Source organism: Denticeps clupeoides, chromosome 10, assembly GCF_900700375.1.
Source record: "Denticeps clupeoides chromosome 10, fDenClu1.1, whole genome shotgun sequence".
In the NCBI taxonomy this organism is placed as follows: Eukaryota; Metazoa; Chordata; class Actinopteri; order Clupeiformes; family Denticipitidae; genus Denticeps; species Denticeps clupeoides.
The window spans coordinates 8,185,423-8,207,156 of record NC_041716.1 but is presented as its reverse complement, the minus strand read 5'-3'; the positions used below and the strand labels follow the sequence as shown (position 1 = coordinate 8,207,156).

The 21,734-nt window shown below is 40.6% G+C and overlaps 1 protein-coding gene across 8 annotated transcripts in view; it reads left to right on the top strand.

The window, feature by feature from the left end:
* Positions 1–21,734, top strand: part of plch2a (phospholipase C, eta 2a) — a 98,966-nt gene that overhangs the window by 66,619 nt on the left and 10,613 nt on the right. For all 8 annotated transcript variants that reach the window (XM_028992515.1, XM_028992516.1, XM_028992519.1 and 5 more), the window contains 15 exons: positions 2,062–2,191; positions 6,873–7,043; positions 9,795–9,888; positions 10,217–10,420; positions 10,797–10,917; positions 11,957–12,128; positions 14,521–14,628; positions 16,554–16,709; positions 19,353–19,448; positions 19,563–19,663; positions 19,874–19,962; positions 20,204–20,389; positions 20,857–20,964; positions 21,164–21,288; positions 21,499–21,583. In XM_028992515.1, coding sequence (XP_028848348.1) covers positions 2,062–2,191; positions 6,873–7,043; positions 9,795–9,888; positions 10,217–10,420; positions 10,797–10,917; positions 11,957–12,128; positions 14,521–14,628; positions 16,554–16,709; positions 19,353–19,448; positions 19,563–19,663; positions 19,874–19,962; positions 20,204–20,389; positions 20,857–20,964; positions 21,164–21,288; positions 21,499–21,583 — 1,946 coding nt within the window. The remainder of the gene's footprint in view (positions 1–2,061; positions 2,192–6,872; positions 7,044–9,794; positions 9,889–10,216; positions 10,421–10,796; positions 10,918–11,956; positions 12,129–14,520; positions 14,629–16,553; positions 16,710–19,352; positions 19,449–19,562; positions 19,664–19,873; positions 19,963–20,203; positions 20,390–20,856; positions 20,965–21,163; positions 21,289–21,498; positions 21,584–21,734) is intronic.

Genomic DNA, 21,734 nt, shown 5'->3' with positions numbered 1-21,734 from the left:
TTGTTTTTGAAGTATTGATTTGGCTATAAATTTGGCCCAAATCGCACAACATCCGCCATCAACAGCTCATCACTTGAAGACAGATATGCAGTAATGTAGAGAAAAAGTGTTCATTATTCTGATCCTTCATATTGTGGAGTGGTGCAGTGGTGCCCTTTGGAAATGTCATGTTCTGTGCAGTGATATTCTGGAGATCTGTCTGCATTGTGTTCCACTCAATTGGGTCCAAATGTATAGCAGGAAAGCTGCTTTAGTCAAAAGATCCAGAGTCTCTGTCCCCGAAAAGAGAGAACATCTTCAGAGACTTCGGGCACAAGACAAATTTCTATAGGCATCTGGTGCATCTGCTCTCCATTTTTTGCTTTTCTTGACAATTTTACTAGGAAATAAGACAATGAAATAATAGAATAGTAGAGCAAAGTTTGCCAAAAAGACTTATTGACCAGCCACCAGATTATGTCTAAGTAGGACAATGAAAAATTGCTGAAGAGAATATCAGCTCAGTATTGGAGTAGAGATGTATTTTTTTTATGACAGGAGATGGTTTGGGATGGATTTATTTGCAAGTTGCCAGGGAGCATCTGTTTATACAACAATTAGGTTAAAATGTGGTATCTTTAACAAGCACACAATCTATTACTATACAGCAGGTGCCAAACAGCCGTGGGTGAGCACCTGAAAGATGCATTTAATAAAGAACACCCTTGTCGACCCACGCTCACCGAGAGACATGGTTGCAGTGAAAATAAACTGTCTTGACAGTCACACACAACCCCTGATCATCCTTAAACAGCTTATGTGAATTCAGTAACACACACAGGCATGATGTGTGGGGTGTAGTGTAGGACAGAGGTAGGAGAAGGTAGAAGACAGTGTGATGTTTGGAGGGCATTCCAGGTGAGAAGGAAAATGAGAGGAAGGTGAGAGAAATGCATGAAAGGGTAGGTGGGGGGGAGGCGGTTCAGGATGTGCCGAAGTATCAGACATGTCAGAGCTGGTGATAAGAAGATGAAAGGGAAAGAGAGGGGGAAAAAAAAAGAAGAAAAACAGGGCTCCCTGAACGCAGTCCCTCACACACTCGCACTCCCTGCATCCCCTCTCTAAATTTAGTCCGCTCTTCTCGCGGCTTCCTTCCGCGGCTCTTTGTATTATCGCACAGCGGACTGCAGCACGAGCAGGAAGCGACTGTGTAAATGATTCATCAGTGTTCCAGAGTGTAAGGCGGCTGCAGTCGGTGCGCCATTCACCACAAATCCTGTTCTGCTGACCTCTTTATGAGTTGAGGTATTTCCTTTCAGCACTTACTTACTTCTTTATTGAAGAAATACCCCATGCTAAAATATCAAGTGCCTAATTACACACTAATGAGACACGTGGAGCCAAATCGTGTCAGCAAAAGGCCCCCAGAGTCGAGCTTCTCTGCACATGTAGTCCCCATTCCTTATTTAAAAAGAAGTAAGGTCTGTTTTTTCTAATACAGCAAATTGTGAGCATGTGTTATTACTCCTGGATGAACAAAATTACCATGGGTGCTGTTTTAAAGGGGTTAGAAGCAGCTGAAAAGCACTTGACTCTTAATGTGGTTGTGGTCTGGTGCATTCATTTATCTAATTGGTTGTATTGCTGGCCTCAGAAAGCTGCATGCAAGTGCTTATGATACAGCAAAGCAATTACAATGGCTTAAATTAGTTTAGATGCTAAGGCAGCACTAGCACAGACTGGTATTCTAACTCACTGGCACGTCTGCATTCATGCAATGTTTCCAATCTGGCAACTTTCACAAAGCTTGGTGCCTCATGCCATGGGCATTATTGTGTGCTTGTGAATTTCTCAGCACCACTGAAATGCTTCATTAGAGTTGACATTTTTGTGCTTTTCTTCCAACCTGGAGCAAATCTGTGTGTGAACTGCAAATGCACTGGAATGCTTGTCAGTTTGGATGTATTTGATGCACATATTACAGACCTATAGAAAACATGCAATGTGACATTCCAAGCAGGAATGCTACATTCTAAGGTAAAAGAACATTTGTGTTTGTTGTTCCTTAACCACAAAGTCTACGTGGCTGAAACAGACATTTACAGAAGCTGACAAGAATGGAGATGGGAGCTTGAGCATCAGCGAGGTCCTTCAGCTTCTTCACAAACTCAATGTCAACTTGCCACGTCAGAAAGTCAAGCAGATGTTCAAGGTACCCAGCACATCACAAATTCTATACATATGTACAGGATCTAGGTAGACCTCAACCTCTAAATCAGGGTTCTTCACAAGGTATTTAACTTTAGAGTACTGCTGTTTGTCTAGCCACTTTTCTCTTATTATTTAGAAATCCAGAAAAGCGCTTACGCGTAGTTAGATACTCCTCTCCCAAACAAAGCTAACTAATCTTAAGACATCATTAACGTGTTTATTTTTTATTCAAGAAGATGTCATTGGAAATTCCTATAATTTAAATAAAAACAGCCCTGTCTCTTCCTTATTTCAGTCATTGGACGTTCCTGTAGCCTTGTGAACTGGCAATGCTGGAAATGTTTAAAGTGGTGAGGTTTTTTGTGAACTGGCTGTATGAATCTTGAAAAACAGAGACTTGAAGGTCATTTTTCACGAGGGTATTTTGTCTGGTGTTAAGAGTGCACGCTGCAAAGTGGGATGACGAAAAAAAAAGTGAGGATGTGACAATAACCCTTTCATTGAGAAGGTTCCATTCCTGCAGTTGGATGGAAATTGGATGCAGATGGAATATCTTTCACTGTATTTATCTCTCTGCTGTGGTAAATATGGAGGATGGGGGGAGCTTGTACATGCAATAACAGCTGACGACTGGATTGAGATGCAAGGCCATCTGAAGGGTCTGTAAAAAATTGATGGAAGAGAAATATATTCAGAGAATGTTATGTGCAAGTCCTTTTGCCATAAAAACAAGTGTGTTTTTATTGAACCTCTATTCACTGTGAGACCTTGGAAAGGCACTCACTAGGTTTCTCTTGTGAACAAAAGAGGCCAGTGGAAAAAAGCTGTGCTTACAGCAGGCTGACCACTCTGTTCCATGTCTCTGGTTGCAAAGTCTTGGGTCTGGAAAGATTCAAAGATACCGTATCACCCCTGAGGCGGCGGCACCCTGACATTCCTTTATAAGATATGTTTACTGCGCTCGTGCAGGGTAGGACGAGGTTGTTAAAGCACTCAGCAGCAGAGAGTTGCAGTATTTGAGCAGTGGCTTTAGGTACCCGTAGGGACACAGGAGCAGTGCTTTGAAAATTGATAATTTAATTGTTGCTTCCATGGAATGAGGACAGTTTAGAGTAATTTTATCATTGTTGTCTGAGCCACCTGCTACTGTAAGGTTGTCAGAAGAAAGATGTTTGATAGAGAACCCTGCCGGTAGTGTGGGAGAAATGATAATTCCTTGTGTAGTTGTTTAGTTTATGAACTGGCACTATATAAAGAAATGCTTGTGCATGTGACTTTGGAGTAAACCCTAAAATATTAGTTAGGGTTAAAGGGTAGTTAGATTCTCCTCATCAATATTCACATAACTACCAAGTAGTTCTTTCTGGTTTTATCTATTTTTGTATATCCTGAGGACAACTTCAGTACCAGATAGTGCTGAGGACTATGTAAATGCTGAGTAAATGTGCTAGTTCAAATATTGTGCCCTTAGACCTTTATGAGACAAAACTGAAAACTGATAAACTCTCTCAACCTAGTTAAGTGAGACTATGGGAATAGTTTTCCAACAGTCCTGAAAGAATTCCTGTGTTGAGTATTCATAAAGCTCATGAAGCTGATGAAGATGAGATTAGTATGCAAAGGTAAACCACAGCTCCTGCGAACAAGCTGATTTATCAAACCTGCTTTGCTTTGTTCTATTAAAAAATTTGAACAAGCTTCTCATATTAGGCTCTTCAAAATAGCTTCAAGATGTTAGTTACACTTATAAAGAAGCCAAGTATAGTGGGCACCAGGCAGCCAATCACCTCTTCAACTCTGAAAAGCATTATTCTAATCTAACCTCATGGAATCATGTTTTAATTGACTTAATTGAAGTAGAGTTTTGCCTCTTTAAGGAACTGAGTCTCAGTTACATAGCGTGTGTCATTCTGGGTTGAAGAGCATGTGTGAGCGTGTGAGCCAGCTTGTGTGACTGCATCCATGCCGTCCTGTTTGCAGGTTGCTAAGCTTCGCACTCAATCAGGAATGACCCATATGGTGTAAACGTGCACAGATGGCCTTTGTTGTAAGACACCGTAAGCACAGGGGAGCAATCTGGTGGCCTGTTCTAACCCGTACTCCCTATGTATGTATGAGTGTGTGTGTTTTTCCTTCAGTCTTAATGTGCGTGTGTGACCTAACCTATGTCTCAGTATTTCCAGTCTCTACCATACACATTTAATTTGCATTCTAACATCATATTTTCCTTCCTGTGCAGCTTTTCCTGCCATGTCTATCAGCTGTAGACCTTCGCTTCCCAAAATAATGATAAACCTTTGCTTCCCAAATATCGGTGCTGCCCGCTCAGGTGTGTCTGTAGCTTCAGATGGCTGGAAGTACTGCTGGGATTTGAAGCATTAGCTTAATATGTCAGAACTACTTCATAAATGGCTGGTTTACTCCTGCACTGTTTGACAGACAGTCAGAGTTGATACATTTGCTCATTTGGTGATGCCGTTGGTGGCTAATGTCCTTACCCTCTCATCTCTTGATTCTTGACCAATGAGGGGCCCTTCTTTGTTCCCTTTTTACAAAAAACTCACATATGCACAGTGCATTATAAGTAACCTGTTCCATTTCCTTTTAAACTGAATCCGATTAAAGGCCTGGCTGCAGTTTACCAAGATGACCACTTTCTACTTTGTTAATAGTGCAAGCTTGTCTGGTGGAGAACTGCCTAACACCTGTCAATGTGTATATAGCTCACTGCACCGAGGAAGCTATAAAGTATGCAAAATCTATATCTATTATCTATAATGTTGATTTAAATGAACATGAAATAGATCATATCAAGGCTTTGAATACTGAATATAGTCAGGGGGGAGGCCAGGGGGCACATTCGCAGACATGCTGGTAGATGCTGGATGCTGGAGAGCTTGGTGAGGAGGGGTGTGAAGGCTTTGACTGGAATAGTCAGGCAAAGGGAAGTTGGCATGAGGCAGTATTCAATTCAGAGAAAAAGTCAAGCAGTAACAAAGGGTAGATGATGATGATGATGATATATAGCATCATCTAATGTAACACATTAGTTATATAAAGTGTATTATGTTAATGTCATTTGGATTCAAAGCATCTTTATAGTACTAAGCCTTTTTATGTTCTTACTCACTGTAATGTTGCTGCCATTAAAAACTTAGCAGATAATGTGAAACAATTTGTCTGATGAGGAATTATAGCTTTGTCACTGGTCTCCACTAGTAAAAAAAAGAAATGTTGTGCAATCATTCATCTGTATCTGTCAGGCGGAGGGAGATGGGATTTTTGAATGCGGATTAAATGGGGTTACAGACTGAATGAAGATATACTGGTCCACTGAACTGACCTGCCAAATAGTGATCCGGTGAGCTTATATGTTTGCACAGTGCCAGCAGCCTGGCCAGTAAACTGAGGTGATGGTGATTTGACAAATCGTGGTGGACGGTCAGGCAGCCTGGTGTAGCTGGGTCCTGCTGATGCCCTAATGTCAGGTACTGTCCATGCCAGTGCGGATTGCCAGTCCTGGGTGGCATGCGGAGCATTTGCGTCAGCCGTGGTGGATCTGGAGGGTTGGCAGGGTTCTCTGTGGGGGGCTACAAGCAGAGAGCCTGAGAGCAGCTTCCTGTGTGTGAGCCAATCCCCCACCAGGAGTGAGTCAGTCTGTTCCAAAGTACAGGAAGTAAATGGCTTTGTTAGCAGAGTTCATGGGCTGGAGAACAAGCTTTCTTTCACATGCTAACTCTAGAATTTAAAAATGTTTAGTCATATATTTAAAGTAATATAAAAAAAAAAAACACCAAATACATCAATTGTATATTTAGCTGCAAACATTTTAAGGTAAAAGTATAGTATCCCCACTCATTGTTACTATACTGAATGGTTTCGCTACTGCAGATATTCCCTTGTTTTATGTATTGATAATATTACATACACTGATCATTGCAGTGGCACCTGGCACTGCAAGTGAATTTTCTTGCATACTTGAAATCGGAAGTTGGAAGCAGAACAAAATGGGCACATGTAAGGATTTTAGCAACTTAGACAAGGTCCAAATTGTCAGGGCTAGACAGCTGGGCCATCGCATTTCCAAAACTACGGCTCTTATGAGATTTCCCAGATCTGTGTTGTGCGATCCAATAGAAGAGCTACTGCAGCTCAGATTGCTGAGGAAATTGTATTCCAGTTCCAATAGAATGGTGTCAGAACACACAGTGCATCGCAATTTGTTGGTATGTTGCCACAGACCAGATAAGGTGTCCAGGTTGATCCACGTCCAACTGCAAATTGCCACAGTTGGACCACAGAGCAATGGAAATTATGCAAATTATGTAATTTTCAAATGAGTCAATTCTCTGTTCATTGATGTAATCTTGGAACACAAAACTCCTGTAAAGACAGAAATGTTCCATCACTGGATAAAGGTGTTGCACACAATCACCTATACTCAATTGATCTCAAGTGACCCTCATGAATTACATTTACATTTTTAGCATTTATCAGACGCCCTAATCCAGAGCAATTTACAATCAGTAGTTACAGGGACAGTCCCCCCATGGAGCAACTTAGGGTTAAGTGTCTTGCTAGGGGACACAATGGCAGAAAGTGGGATTTGAACCTGGGTCTTCAGGTTCTACAATCATCATTGTTCCTTTCTTTCTCTCCCTTTTGTCTTTCACTCCCTACAGGAAGCAGACACAGATGACAACCAGGGAACACTGGGCTTTGACGAATTCTGCTCCTTTTATAAGATGATGTCCACGCGGCGGGACCTGTACTTGCTTATGCTCACCTACAGTAACCACAAAGACCACCTGGATAGCGATGACCTGGTCCGCTTCTTAGAGGTGGAGCAGAAGGTACAGAGAGCCTACTGCAAAACTGCCTCTATACAGCTGTGTGTTCGTGTAAGAAATAAAAGAAATCTAATCTGAAATAAATCTAAGAAATAATGAGAAATAAGTTTAGGGTAACACTTGCTCTGAAACCAAAGTTACTTTGTTACAAAAAAGGGTTGCTTATTTTAATGAATAGAAAATTGTTATATATTTTTAGTTTAAGCCAATCAGTGTTCAAAGATGTCAACATCTACATTATACTGTGTGCAATGCTGTTTGTAAAAGTGCTAGAAAGAGTTTTTCAGATCTGATGCATTCATTATATTCATTTAAATTTTGAAAGGGAACATTGCAGGTACATCTGGACAAAATGCAGATCCTTCTTTCATTATCCTTCCTGTTTTTGTGGGCAAACAATTTTCATTAACAATCTATTCTTCCTTAGAGCCAGGAGAAGTAAAAAAAGCATTTTATCCTCACTATGAAAGTGTTTACTGCTGTGATCTGGAAGGAAAAAACAATGACTGCAGATGCAATGTAAACCACTGCTTAAACAACACCGGGTCAGCACAATTACAGAGGAAGATTGCCTGGCTGCTGCTAATCTACTGATGAACTGATTTACTGAATTTGTGTTGAGCTGCAAAAGTTTGGTTTCACTACAATCGCTTCTATCTTGAGTCATTTCATTGGTTCTGTTTTTAAGCTTAATTAAATCTGTTCACCTGCCTGTCTGTAGTGGGCTTCACACAGTGAATACTGTAGGCCACAGGGATACATTGGCCAAGCAATCCGTAAGGATCCCTCAGAATTATTAGATTTCAATGATTTCATGTAATTTTAGATCAAAAAAAAAAAAGAAAAATATATGTTAATCAAAATTAAACAGGTAACAGTGTGCAAAAAATATGTATAAAATGAATGAAAGGGAAAGTTCACAACTGAGCGTGTTGGAGTATGAAAGCACAGAGGTATCCTAGGCTTTATTGGGCTTACCAACTGAAGACTGAATGAATCTGTTCTTGAGGCTTTAGTTTCTGAACATTCAGTTATTTACTCTGTATATGTGGGCCAGTGCTGTATTACATGTGTCCTTTTGGCTTAACACTAGGCGTGGCACATGTCTGGCCTAGTATGCCTCTTTGATTGATTTTTTTGCTCAGCTGTTCAGTTTATTTAAAAAACAGTTATGTTTTGGCTGGGAATAAAACAGTTAATAAAAAGGATACAGGAATCTGCATTATTAGGACTTAATGCATCTGCTGAAATGATTTAATGCATGGTGTGAGGGAAACATGGCTTCCTGCTGCGTGAAATTGCTTGTCTGAAATTGCTTGACTGAAGTGCTGAGTGCTGCTTTGAGTAGATTCAAATGTAAAAGTGATAAAGTGGACAAGGCGTCTTTTGTAACATTATGGCTTTCATGAAAAATATATTTCCAGGAATCTCATTAAAGGTCAGCATTGTAAATATTAATTAGAACATAAAGGCTTTTGCTATTCAGTGTATATTCGAATTTTAGGCCACACAGCATTTGAAAAATAGCTGTAAAGCACATTGGATGAAAGTGCAGCTCCTTGTGCTTGACACAAACAACAAGGGGATCTGACACTCGGTGGTAATGAAGTCCCTATTTGGAGTTGTTCTCTGGAGGTTAAACTATGCCTTGCAGATTTGCTGTTTTAGCCAGGAGGAAGGAGACTCAGTTAAGTGCAGCTAGATATTCTCCCTTGATTGTTTCAATGAATGTTTCCACTTCAACTGAACATTAAAGGGAGCTTTGGAGTGAAATACAGCTGCAATTTAACATGCATTACAAAAAAAAGAGAAGCTGTTTATAATGTCCATTAGTGGCGGCCAGGTTTTATTCTACTGAACCGTTAAAGAAGGAAATGCATTTTGCTCACAAAATGTCTTTTGAGGTGTAATTTTTTATAACAATTTTGTGGTCTGTGATTGCAAAATGAACTTATTTGTTTTAATCACACGGGAAGCTGCATTTTTAATGTGTGAGCGGTTTGCGCAATGTGCTCATTTGGATCCACAAGGCTATTTTGCTCGGTGATTTAATTCTGGGCTGCAGCTGCGGTGTCACAGGCTTTACTAAGCACACATCGATGTGCCTTCATTTAGCAGTTTGTTTACAGCCCGTTAATCTGGCAGTTTGCAGCACTGTGAAAGTGTCCGAAACTCGTTGGCCTTATATCATGTCCTAAATGCCCTCTTCCTTGGGAAATCAGGCCCTAATGTGTGCTAAATCTGCTTCTGAAAGTGGCTCCTCTTTCTGGTTAAGATCCCGGGGATGTGCAATCCATCACCCCCTCTTCAGGAAAGGGGAGAAAGTGTCAGAAGGCAATAACGTAGGTCTTGTCCGGAGCCTCTAGATCACAGTACAAGAGTCTCAGCCCTTTAATTCACTGTTAGACAAAGCTCTCCTGGTTGTGTAAACATATTGACAAGCCATGAAGTGCGGCTCCATATTGGTCTGTTTGCGAACACGAGTCCCACATCCGCTTGTGCCCATTGGAGCTGTGACATTGACGCTGGCCTGATGATGATTGACATGGATGGGAATCTCATTGAGCGATCAGTCCTTTTAAAGCGCAGCTGTCAGCCTGGACAATCGGATTCCAGGTCTGGAGCAGGGATGGCTGCACGTGAGGATGCCACTAATTAGATTAGCATTGCTGTGCTTTGATAAATGCTCAAGGAATTCCTATCACGTTACATACTTTAATTTTATGTGCGTGTGTTTGTTTTTTCTCTATGCAGATGACCAAAGTAGCTAAAGAGCACTGCTTGGAGATTGTGGCCAAGTTTGAGCCATGCCCAGAAAACCAGAAAAATGAAGTTCTGGGAATTGACGGTAATGCATCCAGCTTTTTTAGTGCATTGTTTCAGTCTGCTACATCCATCATTACGATTGAAAAACAGCACCAAAGCTTAAATAAGCAGAAGGATTGAGCACCACTCTACTAAAAACATGGCTGAAAACCGGGATGATGCCACTGTGTTATTAAATTTTATGCTCACTAATTTTCTAGGCAGTATGGTTATGTGACAATTGATTTCACCATTAGTTTTGCCTTCCGCCTGCTTGCCCACCCATGAAAATCCATTTCAAACAATTTGTATCTGCCAGGTTATAAAGACATGCTTGAACTGCTCTCGCAATACTTTTGGACCTGTTACAGGCTTCACCAATTACATGCGCAGTCCTGCGGGGGACATCTTCAACCCCGAACAATACAAAGTGATCCAGGACATGACCGCGCCTCTGTGTCATTACTTCATCGCCTCATCGCACAACACCTATCTGATGGGTGATCAGCTCATGTCGCAGTCCAGGGTGGACATGTATGCTTGGGTGCTGCAGGCTGGCTGCCGCTGCGTGGAGGGTAAGTTCTAGTCCATGTGTGTGGTGTTGATACCAATTGGGGGTATATGAAAGGAATGGATAAGGTCTTAATCTTTGCTTCATGCCATCCTTGATTAACCTATTCTTAAGTGAAAGTGAAGTGATTGAAGGTGAAGAGATTCAAACTGCGGGACCATTCTCAGTACAGTTGTAGGATTATTAGATAAATTTGATAAATTTATGTATGTATTATCATTACCATCTCAAGTTGTGTTGAGCATGTAATCATGTCTAAATACTCTTATTAGGCATTTTTAATATGAAACATCTTTTTAAAGTTTTCTCAACATCATGCCCATGCCCCAACTGCATTGAGTGTATTTAGTGAAACCGTGAATGTTTTTGTTTCCTTTCAGTGGACTGCTGGGATGGTCAGGATGGAGAGCCCATTGTCCACCATGGCTACACGCTAACATCCAAAATCCTCTTCAAAGACGTTGTTGAGACCATTAACAAATACGCTTTCGTTAAGAACCAGTAAGCTCATGGGAATTTGATTACTCTCCTTTTCACCAATGCATTTGTGTGCCTTGTTCTGCTCAGAAAATGAGGAAAGGGGCGTCTTGAACATCACAGTGTCCTGTGCTGCCGTGCAGGCAGAAGGAACAAAGCACAGGTTCAGTAGACAAGACCATTCGGCCTGACCCTCTGGCCCCCTGTTTTTCTGTGGCCGCACTCCACCACACATTTTCCACACGAGTGCTCGTTGTACTGAGATTTCATTAGTAGGCCAGTCACTATAGGTGCTAATCCCATCTTCCTGGAACTGACTGGCTGCAGAGTTAAATGAATAATTAAAATGAAAAACACTATTTATAGGCAAAGTCAGCAAACCAACAAAGAACGTTTTTTCCAGTGAAGTGAGAAAATAGTTTTATTACGTGAATGAATCTTTCAATGTGCATTTTACAGCTTTATATAATGCGTTATCATGCATTAATAACAATGCTACTGATATAGTATTTTCAAAAACAACAGATATTGGAGGCTACATTCATGGTGAAGTTGACCGTGTTGTTTATATAGTTGTTCAAACAGTTAAATTCCTTTAATGGGGAAAAGTTGGGTCAACAATCAAAAATGACTTAAGTAGTTGTCTTTTTAGATCCAATCAGTCTGGTTATTTAATGATGGAATTTGCAATTACTTTATTCTGATTAAGGGGACTGAACTTCCTGCTTTGATTTAAACTGAGTATGGAGTCATTATATTAAAACAAAGCGAAATGTGTCCTGGAAAATGAAAGAAAAGCTTTTCAAATGAAAATGGTCTCATAGAGATTTTAACAACGGATTATTCAAAATGTGACTCTTTGACCCAGACCGAAAGCCAGGTTGGTAAATTATTTCTGTTTTCAAACCCAGGCTCTGTTTGGAATTGAATTTAACTTGTTAACTATGTGAAAAGTACATTTCTATCATTACTTGAAGATGTTTTATGAAAATTATAGCTTATCTTAATTATATCCATACGCTACGCTCATGTTTTTTACATAAATGTACTAATTACTCCTCAGGTACCCCGTGATCCTGTCCATAGAGAACCACTGCAGTGTCCCTCAGCAGAAGAAAATGGCCCAGTACCTGATCGATATTCTGGGTGAAAAGCTGGACCTTTCCTCCATCCAGCCTGATGAATCTGGACGCCTGCCCTCCCCAGAAACCCTGAAAGGGAAGATACTCGTTAAGGTAACGAGGCCTGGCTCTCATCTCCAGCCGTCCTAATTCGTTAGGGAGCGCGAAATTCATGGAAATGAGGACGAGGGTCGCCTGGCGCTTGTGACTGGGGGAGACTGCCAGGCGCTGCCTGGCCGTAATTGGATATGTGGTTGTGTTTCCACCAGGGAGCAGGGTGCCGTGTTTCAAACTGGGCCAGCGGGTAGTTTTGACAAATTGCTCAGTGCACACCATGGGTCAGTGAGCATCTCTGTAGCTGCTGCCCGCTCGCCGCGTGGGGTGAAGCCTCCGGTGCACACACGCGAGCAGAGACTGTCCACCTGTCCCTCACAAGCACTTTCACTCAAAATCCGCCCTTTACTCTGTTCTTGCACTCTGCATCACTCTTTTTATCTCCTTTTAAAAGTATTACAAATTACGCCCATACCTGGTGGTGGCCCAGTTTACTCTGAAATTGGAGGTCACGCTTTTAAAATTTAGTTTAACAATATATTGGTAAATATGACATTTTGAGATTTCTTTTTTTTTCACATTTGCACAGACATTTCTGTGAACATGTGGCCATGACAGTTTGCCTTAGAGTAATTTAAAAATCAGAGAAATTCATTTGTAAAAATGTATAAGAACCCTGTCTAATGCAGCGCGTGGTGAATATTCCCTGCGTATTTCCTTCTTTATCTCTTACACCAACAATTCTGAATATCCTCACTGGCATAACTGGCATTGCTGTCTTTTGTTAAGTAAAACATTACTGACGCTATTCGCAGCGGCAGACATGACGAGGACGAGGCAGGTTTCACATTTAGAAACTATTTTGTTCCAACAACTTTCTTAATGAGTGTTTTTCTTTAATGGATGAATTTTCGTAATCTCATCTTTATAGGCGCATTTTCTTGTCAGGCTTGAGAGAATAAGTAATGAAACGGGAATCCACAGTGTCTCAAAATGAGCACCTTAATGATTTTTGTGGAATGGATATTTTCTCAATTCACCACTTTTGGTTCCAACACAGGTCACGGATCTTTTACGTACCTGACTGAACATCAGTAATAGGAACAGCTAATTTATTTAGGTATATTAAGAGTTAAACTGTTATTAATCAGCAGCAGAAAAAAACTACAAATGCAACACTTTTTATTGCGCTAAACACTTGGCATAGTCCAATGCCAGTGGTTGTCAGCTTGTTGTAGATATGAAACAGCTTGTTATACAGGCTATAGTTGGATTTAAATTTGTTCATCAGTTTGCCAGGGTCTTGACCCTATCTAGATGATTGAGCTTTGCATTTGTTGGTACTCACTGCCATTTCTATTTATTACCCAGTGGATAAATCAAATCAGCGTTTTGGAAAATACTGATGATTTTATTATAAATGTTTTTTTCCTATTAAATATTAAATAAAAAATACAAGACCATCTTCATTCTGTTTGTCTATTCACTTTACGCTGGAGGTGTAAATTTAGCCAGTGAGGAGTACAACCGTAATCAGCAGGCTTTTGTGCTTGGGTGAAAGATTTTTGCCACGCTGCCCCTCTTCACCCAGTGGAAGCGTCATCCAGCCTGTCCATCACTCCGGCACTCGTCACTGCAGGAGAATTGCTCGTTTTTTAATCAGCTGAAGTGTTGCGTGGTTTTTCTGCTGTTTTGATTACCCCAATAATGCCATCTCTGGCTGCACCTCTCCCTTACGGGACTATCTCCTGCGTGTCAGCAGTCTTTAGTATTCATGCTGTCTGTCTGTTCACTGAAAGAGTTCCTTTTGAAAAACTGATTTCCCATTCAGAAGCAGTCGGACCATGGCCGCCAGAACGATTTTTGTCTCATGGCTTTCTGATGGAATATGATTGCTCTAAATGAGGTGAAATCCCACCAACTTCTTCTCGGCAGCTGGGAATTCACTGCATGCCACCCCCTCAGTACGGGCATCGATTGCTAAGCAAGACGCTGCGTGTTGCTGTCTCAGAGGACCGCACTGGCCTTTAGCACCAGTTCATCTAACATGTTACTGACCTGGGTTGAAAGCTGTCAGTTCCAGTGACGGTGGCGTAGGTGAGCATCGAACAGACCCTCTGTGTTTAATTAATCAGACCAGGAGCCCTGTTGCCCTGAGAGCTCGTACTTTTTAGCAACTTGGCTACTTACCTGGTTACTAAGACGGACCCGTTTCATTGGCAGGATCATTGTTCTGGTTTTATTGATATCATCTGACTCTCGTTCTTAGAATAGGCCTCGGATTGTCCTCTTAAGCAGATCACATTTTCCTGTGTGAATGCTGATGGCAGAAGAATCTCCTTTAGCCGTATGGCGAAAATGTTAACCATATGTAGAAGATTTTCTTTACATTAGTGTAATGGCGGCTCAGTTGGAAACAGGCACTGAACTTGTCTCTCTTCTCCTCTCCCAGGGGAAGAAACTGCCAGCAAACATCGACGAGAACGCAGAAGAAGGGGATGTTTCAGATGAGGACAGTGCTGATGAGATGGAGGACGACTGTAAGCTGTTGAATGGAGATGTAAGTCTAAGACTAATAGGGACTTTTTGCTGTTTGTCGGCTATGTTCATCTGCTATATCTACTAACATCTAACATGCAGAAGAAACCGGAAACATAATTCACTGTTCGAATTCTGAACCACCAAGGTGCCTTCCTCACACACTGCTCCCTGGACACCTTTGCCCACTGCTCACTAAGGTTAAATGCAGAGGGCACATTTCATTGCGTCTACCTTGTGCTGTCCTGCAGTGTTTCACTTCACTTTTTTTTTTGTGAATTTGAGTTTGATCAGTGACATTTAATGTTCCACCTGCAACAAGAGTACTTTTCCAGTGGCTGTCCGCAGACTTACATTTAATCTTCTTTTCACCTTCTTTAAAATGAACTGCTGATTAAATGATCCGTTCGACCAAAACAACAGTTTTAACCCGACACACATTCTACATTTTTCTACATTTCTTTATTGGTGTCTCTTCCATTCTTGTGGAAGCTCCTTCCAAGCTGTCCATCACAGTTTGCTTATCAGAAGTGTTGATATGCTATGCTTCTGTGCACAGTGTGTGTATTTGTATGTCTAGATTTCATGGGAGTGAATGGATGTAGATATGATTAGTAAAAACCAAAATTTGATATCTATGTATATGTCATATATTTAAAACCTCTCAAAAAGATTTCCGTAACCCTTCCGGCATTTTGTTAGTCCACGTTAGGAAAAAGACTTATTTAAGGTAAACATGATTGTGAGTTTCATGTGCTCTTATTATCCACAGTTCTCTCCATCTCTCTTACAGTATGCACTTGTCTCCCTTGTTCTTCAGTCTCCCTTGTTCGTCCCTCCCTTTTTCTGTCTTCTCCATCCTCCCTGTCCTCTGTTCACCGTCTCTTGACTCTACAGAAGAAGGTACCATGCAACATTAATATTTCAGTTCTGCCGGTCAGGGCATCAAGCAGTGAGCAGTGCGTTCAGCCCGCAAGGCTCTTCAAAGCCCCACTCTGATAACAGCAGAATAAAAAACGGGGGAGAGCCTCCATGGAGCCTCACAGCCCCCGGCCACTGAAACGGGGTGGGACTTCTATTGGCCTTGAACTTCATAGGTTTTATCCTGAAAAACGATTGTTAATAGAGTGTTACAAAGGTTGAAATTAAAAGTGTTAAAAGACAATATATTTCCATTTAAAAGTAGGTTGAGCTTTGACATATAATGTCACCAAATGAATGTCCCTGAACCTGATTGAGGTCTCAGGAAGTCCAAATACATGCATTGGCAGGGTAAATCACTACATCAGATAGGTTTTAATATGTTATTTCTCCAGGACATATTAACCCTACCACCTCATGGAAACCATTAATAAGGACACTGCAGTCCTAAAGACACCACGGTGCTAATGGAGATTAATGACAACAGCATTTTGTGAGGAAGCACTGCCATCCAGTGGTGAGGGGTTATCATTTATTTAATCTGTTATCTGCTCTGATTCACAAGACAGACCACTTATTACTAATATAGCCATATATAAATCAATAAAAACGTAAATGACAATGTCTAAATTTGACAGATTTCGCTGTTTGCTCCACCCCTGGCCAGCAATCCCACCAAATCATCATTTACCCTAATTTACCTTTTAATATGTAGTGTAAATGCATGACATTTGAAACTAGAACAGGCGCACATCAGTGGCATAAATAACATGAAACTGTGCTTTTCTTTAGTGAATTATATCTGTGGTAATAACCACTGCATTCTGATCAAGAACGTTAAATCCATGTCCTCCTCACTTGTTCTCCAGCTGTCCACCCCCCCACCACCACTGGCTTCCTCTGCTGGCTGCTTCTGTTGATTTCACAGAAGACTTTCTTTACGACGTGAAGTTCCATTCAGGGAAAAAGATCACATCCTCTTGTTTATTTGTGCTTAGTGTCTTTTTCCCCTTTTTTGTTCTGCAGACATCAGCAAACCGAAAACAGGTGGAGAATCTAGCCAAAAAGAAACTGGACAGCCTGATGAAGGAGTCGAAGATCCGTGATCGGGAAGATCCGGACAGCTTCACCATTGTGGCCCTACCCCCCAACGGCAAACAGGACAGCAATTCTCCTGTTAAGGTGCTTATACTAATATGTATCCCTCACACACACACACACACACACACACATGCACACAGACAAAACTAAATTGCAGAAAGAGATATCTGTTAATTCTGTTTCAATGTTAATGATGCATGATAAACACTGTGGTCAAGGATCCTCACAGTATCTGCTACTGAATATGAAAGATTTTAGACTGGAGCTTATTCTGTAGGTCTCTCACACACAAGCACACACCATCACACAAGCTACAATTCATGATGGCATTTTAATTGGATGACCCTGGCCCTTTGTAGGTCACTAATGATCTGTTCCCCATGAAATGTTAATTATCATGGCAACCTTAATTCCTCTTAATATGAACATTGGTATTACTTTAATTTATAGTGCTGAGTGCTTGATTATGATGTCAAGGCATTGCTAATGAACTACGAAGAGGAAATATAACCTTTTCTTCTCTGTGTAATTTATTACATGTTGCTGAAATATGTGCATTTGTTTCTACATATCTCAAAAAACATTTGAACATTTGAAAGAAGACACTCTTGATGTATTAATAATATTATAACAAATTAATTGGTATGTGCATTAAAATAATTATTCACAGGTTTGTTTATGCTGTGGTTTGCAAATTCAGATTGGAACAATAGTGTGGGCAAATAGATTATAATGATTATAATAGATTATAATGAGGTTCTCGGAGGATGATACATGAAAATAAAACTTGAGCAGGAAACAATTTATCTTGTCTCATCGATCTGCAGTATGAATTGTTGTTGTCATATTGTTAAAGAGGCATTTGTTGTTTCCTTGAGGTTACTTGTTTAAATGTTCTCTGGACTGGATTATCTTTTAAAAATGTCCTGTAAATGTGATTTACTGGAATGTGTGTTTTACTAGTCTTCTTAATTTAATGAAACCATAATACAAAGAATTTAAAGATCAAATTGTAGCCCAGACAACATTTGTTTGTCTTTATCAATGTTTATTAGGTCAGAATAGAGAATCCTTGTGCCTTTAATTATTGCTGTTTTGCTCAGGACACTGGCAAAACTACAAGTTGAGTGATGAATGTATTAATTATGTTGCTCAAGGACAGAATGGTCCCTTTATGAATTGGTGTCAACTGAATTTTGACCACCAGCCATACTGTTTAAAATGAACAAACTCTCTCATGCACAAAACCTTCAGCCGTATGTGTGTGTATGTGTGAAAATAGTGCTTGCCAAGCCACTACTAACCTGCAACATAGGCAAATTAAAAATTTACTTCACTGAATGCACTTACCAGTAGTCGCATGTGAGCATGGCCTGAATACTTTACAAAACTGATGATAACTGGATAGTGTGAAAGCTAGAGAGTATGAAGAAGCGTTGAAACAGGGTGGAAGGCTTGCAGATGTAGAATCTGCCGTGGTCTTCCCCTCCTCTCTCTCCTCTTCCCCACTCTTCCTCCACTTTTTAATGACCTGTAATGATTTGGTAATAGTGATAAATATTTTGCTTGGCCTGGCTAGACGTCTGTATGGGCAGCAATTGGCTTAGGCGGCCACTTTCAAAATCACTGTAGTGTTCATATCAATATTCCAGCAGGCTAATGAGCCTTTTCAATTCATCATGCCTACCGTGATTGTGACTGTCAATGGCCTAATTGGTAACTTCTGCTGAGGCCCATTGTTCTATTTCCAATTAAGTAAGGATTTCCTAACGGAAATAGGCATGTAATATTTTAATATTTTGTCATCCAGGAACCAAAGCATCCAAAGCCAGGCTGCAGAACAGCTTTCCTGCTGTTACTCACAATGACTTATCTCTTGACAGTCAGTCATTAAAAGAGGCATTTATCTTTGTTAGTAAAGTTTAATGATAGTTAGCAGTTTCCCCACATGATGATTTATTGGTGTTGAGCATGTCAGTGGTTAATGAACATCCTGTAGCATGCACTCACAGTTTGCCAAGGCAGATATATAGAGTCCATTTATACATAATGATATCAATTACACATGGGAGCATCCCCATCAGTTCCTATGCATGTTGGTTGTTTCTGTCTGATGCACACTACAGGTAAAATAGAGGCATATTTATTCAGCATTGTAATACCACAAAATGTAAAAAATGCCATAAAGGTTTAAACTATTGGCTGTTGAAGAAGACATATTAGGTGTGTGTTTAGTGCATTGGTCACTTTTCATGTTTGAAAAGGTGTCGGGAGGGTTTGACACACAAGTTATTTCCAAAAATTGATGGAGATGATGCAGTGAATCTGTGCTGCTGTGACGGGTGGCTATTTAATTAATCTTATTCCATCCAATAAATTGCTCTTTCACATATTAAATTACACTAACATTGTATGTGTGAGCAGGTCGTACAGAACTGACACAGAAGAATGATTGTCATGAGATCGGTGAAGTGTGGAGGTGAATCTCGACTGTTGAATTGATAAATAGAACACCCACTCATGTTCGCTTTCAAGTTGGTGCTTAGTGAGGTCTTGTGGGATTATAAAGGTTTATTTTATTAGGTGAATGGAAACACCTACTTCTGCTTCACTGTCTCATGACCGGTCACTTGACAAAATGTGAGATACAGTGCTGACAGGAAGAACACACCCATAAACATTGCTGAGAATATTTAGGAAAACGTACTTGTTTCTGTAATGCAGGGCAAAACTGAAGATACGGACACGGCAGATGAAAGCAACCCCAGCACCAACAAACGCCTGGGCAGATCCTTCATGGGCAGTTTCTCCAAACGCAAGGTCTCCACCTCCCCTGTGCACAGATGTTATAAAAATAATTCACCTCCAATGAGACTCCAAAGTCTCATATGGACAAACGACATGAACAATTGTGTATTTTTTTGTGTGCTGCAGAAAAAGTCAGGGAAACTGAAGAAGGCATCTAGTTTTGAGGATACAGATACTGACCAGGAGAGCTCCAGCAGCGCTTCCCGTGCCCCAGTACATCACAGCAGGTGCATAAACTTTTATCTTCTTCTCTCCACCTTTCTACTCCTATGCAAGCATTAGTATATTGATTGGAATTTTATGTATATATATATATATATATATATATATATGTGTGTGTGTGTGTGTGTGTGTGTGTGTGTGTGTGTGTGTGTGTGTGTGTGTGTATATATACGCGCATGCATAAAAATTGAAACAGCTTTTCACCATCTTTTCAGGAAGAAGAAGACCATGAAGCTCTCCAGAGCTCTGTCGGACCTGGTGAAATACACCAAATCTGTTGGCCTTCAGGACGTTGAGGCACAAGGTGGGTTTAGTCCTGTGCACTGTCATGTGGAAGGTATTGTGTCATTTCATAAAAAAATTGAGAAAAAGTTTGGGAACTGCTGTTCAAGCACTGTCAGTTCAGATGGTACAGATCAATAAACTTAAATAGCACCAATATTTTTGCTCTAGCTCCAAAATATGTGATGTTACAGTTATGTGATATTAACTTATTTTTATATTCTTAAGCTTAAACATGCTTGATGTCTGTGTGTTGTCTATAGCAGCTTCCGCCACTTGGCAGGTGTCATCCCTGAGTGAGACCAAAGCCCACCAGATCATGCAGCAGAAGCCAGGCCAGTTTGTCCACTTCAACCAGAGGCAGCTATCGCGCATCTACCCCTCCTCCTACCGCGTTGACTCCAGCAACTTCAATCCACAGCCCTTCTGGAATGCTGGCTGCCAACTGGGTAGGGGACATCAAAATTATTCTCACTTTTCACATTTTTAAATGAAGAGCTATTACATCTGCTCTCTGTTGCATTTGAAATGTGAGGTTGATCAACAATAACTGTAATTTTGGCAAGTCGCTCTTCATTCACTAAAATGTCAGAAGATTATTGCCTGGTCCAGCCCACCATTAGAGACACCCGTTAACTCAGATTGTCATCATTAACACAAGACCTGCATTTCCTGCAGTGTTTGTCCCATTCATTACTAGGCAAAGATTGTTCAGGGGAGCAGAAACTCATTAAAAAGTCAGCTATTTTCTCAAAATATGTCAGCAGCATATACAGACTTTCAGGTTTATACCAACTTTATGGACGTTAAAAAAACATATTTGCCATTCCAGACCAGTACACTATTTTGCAAATTCCAAAATATTTTACCTAAAACATAAAAAAATGCATATTAATCTTTTATGTGTTTTTGTCAGTGGCTCTAAACTACCAGTCTGAGGGCCGAGTTCTCCAACTGAACCGAGCAAAGTTCTACAGCAACGGGAACTGCGGCTACATCCTGAAACCTGCCTGCATGTGTGAAGGTCTGTGTCAGAAACTTGAGAATTGTGGGTAATATAGCAACTGTTTTATTTACAGTATATTTAATTGTAGTATGAAAATATATTCCGATTGTTGAAAATAACATTTCATGGCAATGAATATGGTCAGGTATTCAGACAATGCCAAATTCAGCAGTGTGCTAAATACAACTAAATCCTCCCTTTAAAACCTCTCCATCAGGTGCCTTCAACCCCATGACCGAGGACCCTCTGCCTGGCCAGATGAAGAAACAGCTGGTGGTGAAAATCATCAGTGGCCAGCAGCTGCCAAAGCCCAAAGACTCAATGCTTGGCGACAGGGGAGAGGCAAGCAGACAGCGCTGTGCTGATGATCATGAACTGTTTAACTGATACTAAGTGTGATATAATAGGTTTTTTACCTATCCAGTAAGCATGCAATCTTTTAAAATAAATTTAGAATTGAAGTAATAAAAATGCAACTGCTGAATGCAATAGCTAAATGGTGAAAGCAATGACCTGTAGATGCTCAAAAGCCCGCTCCCTGTCTGTCCACAGATCATTGATCCCTTTGTTGAAGTGGAGATTATCGGGCTGCCTGTCGACTGCTGTAAGGAGCAGACACGAGTGGTGGATGATAATGGTGAGATACTACAGGGACTCCCAATACTGTTTCTGGATGAAAGAATGTTTTCATTCCAAATATTGCTTATTTAGTATTGGGTGATCAATACTGGGTGATTAAAGGGAGTGGGTTGGTGTACCCCGTGATTTAACCCATAAACTGTGAAATC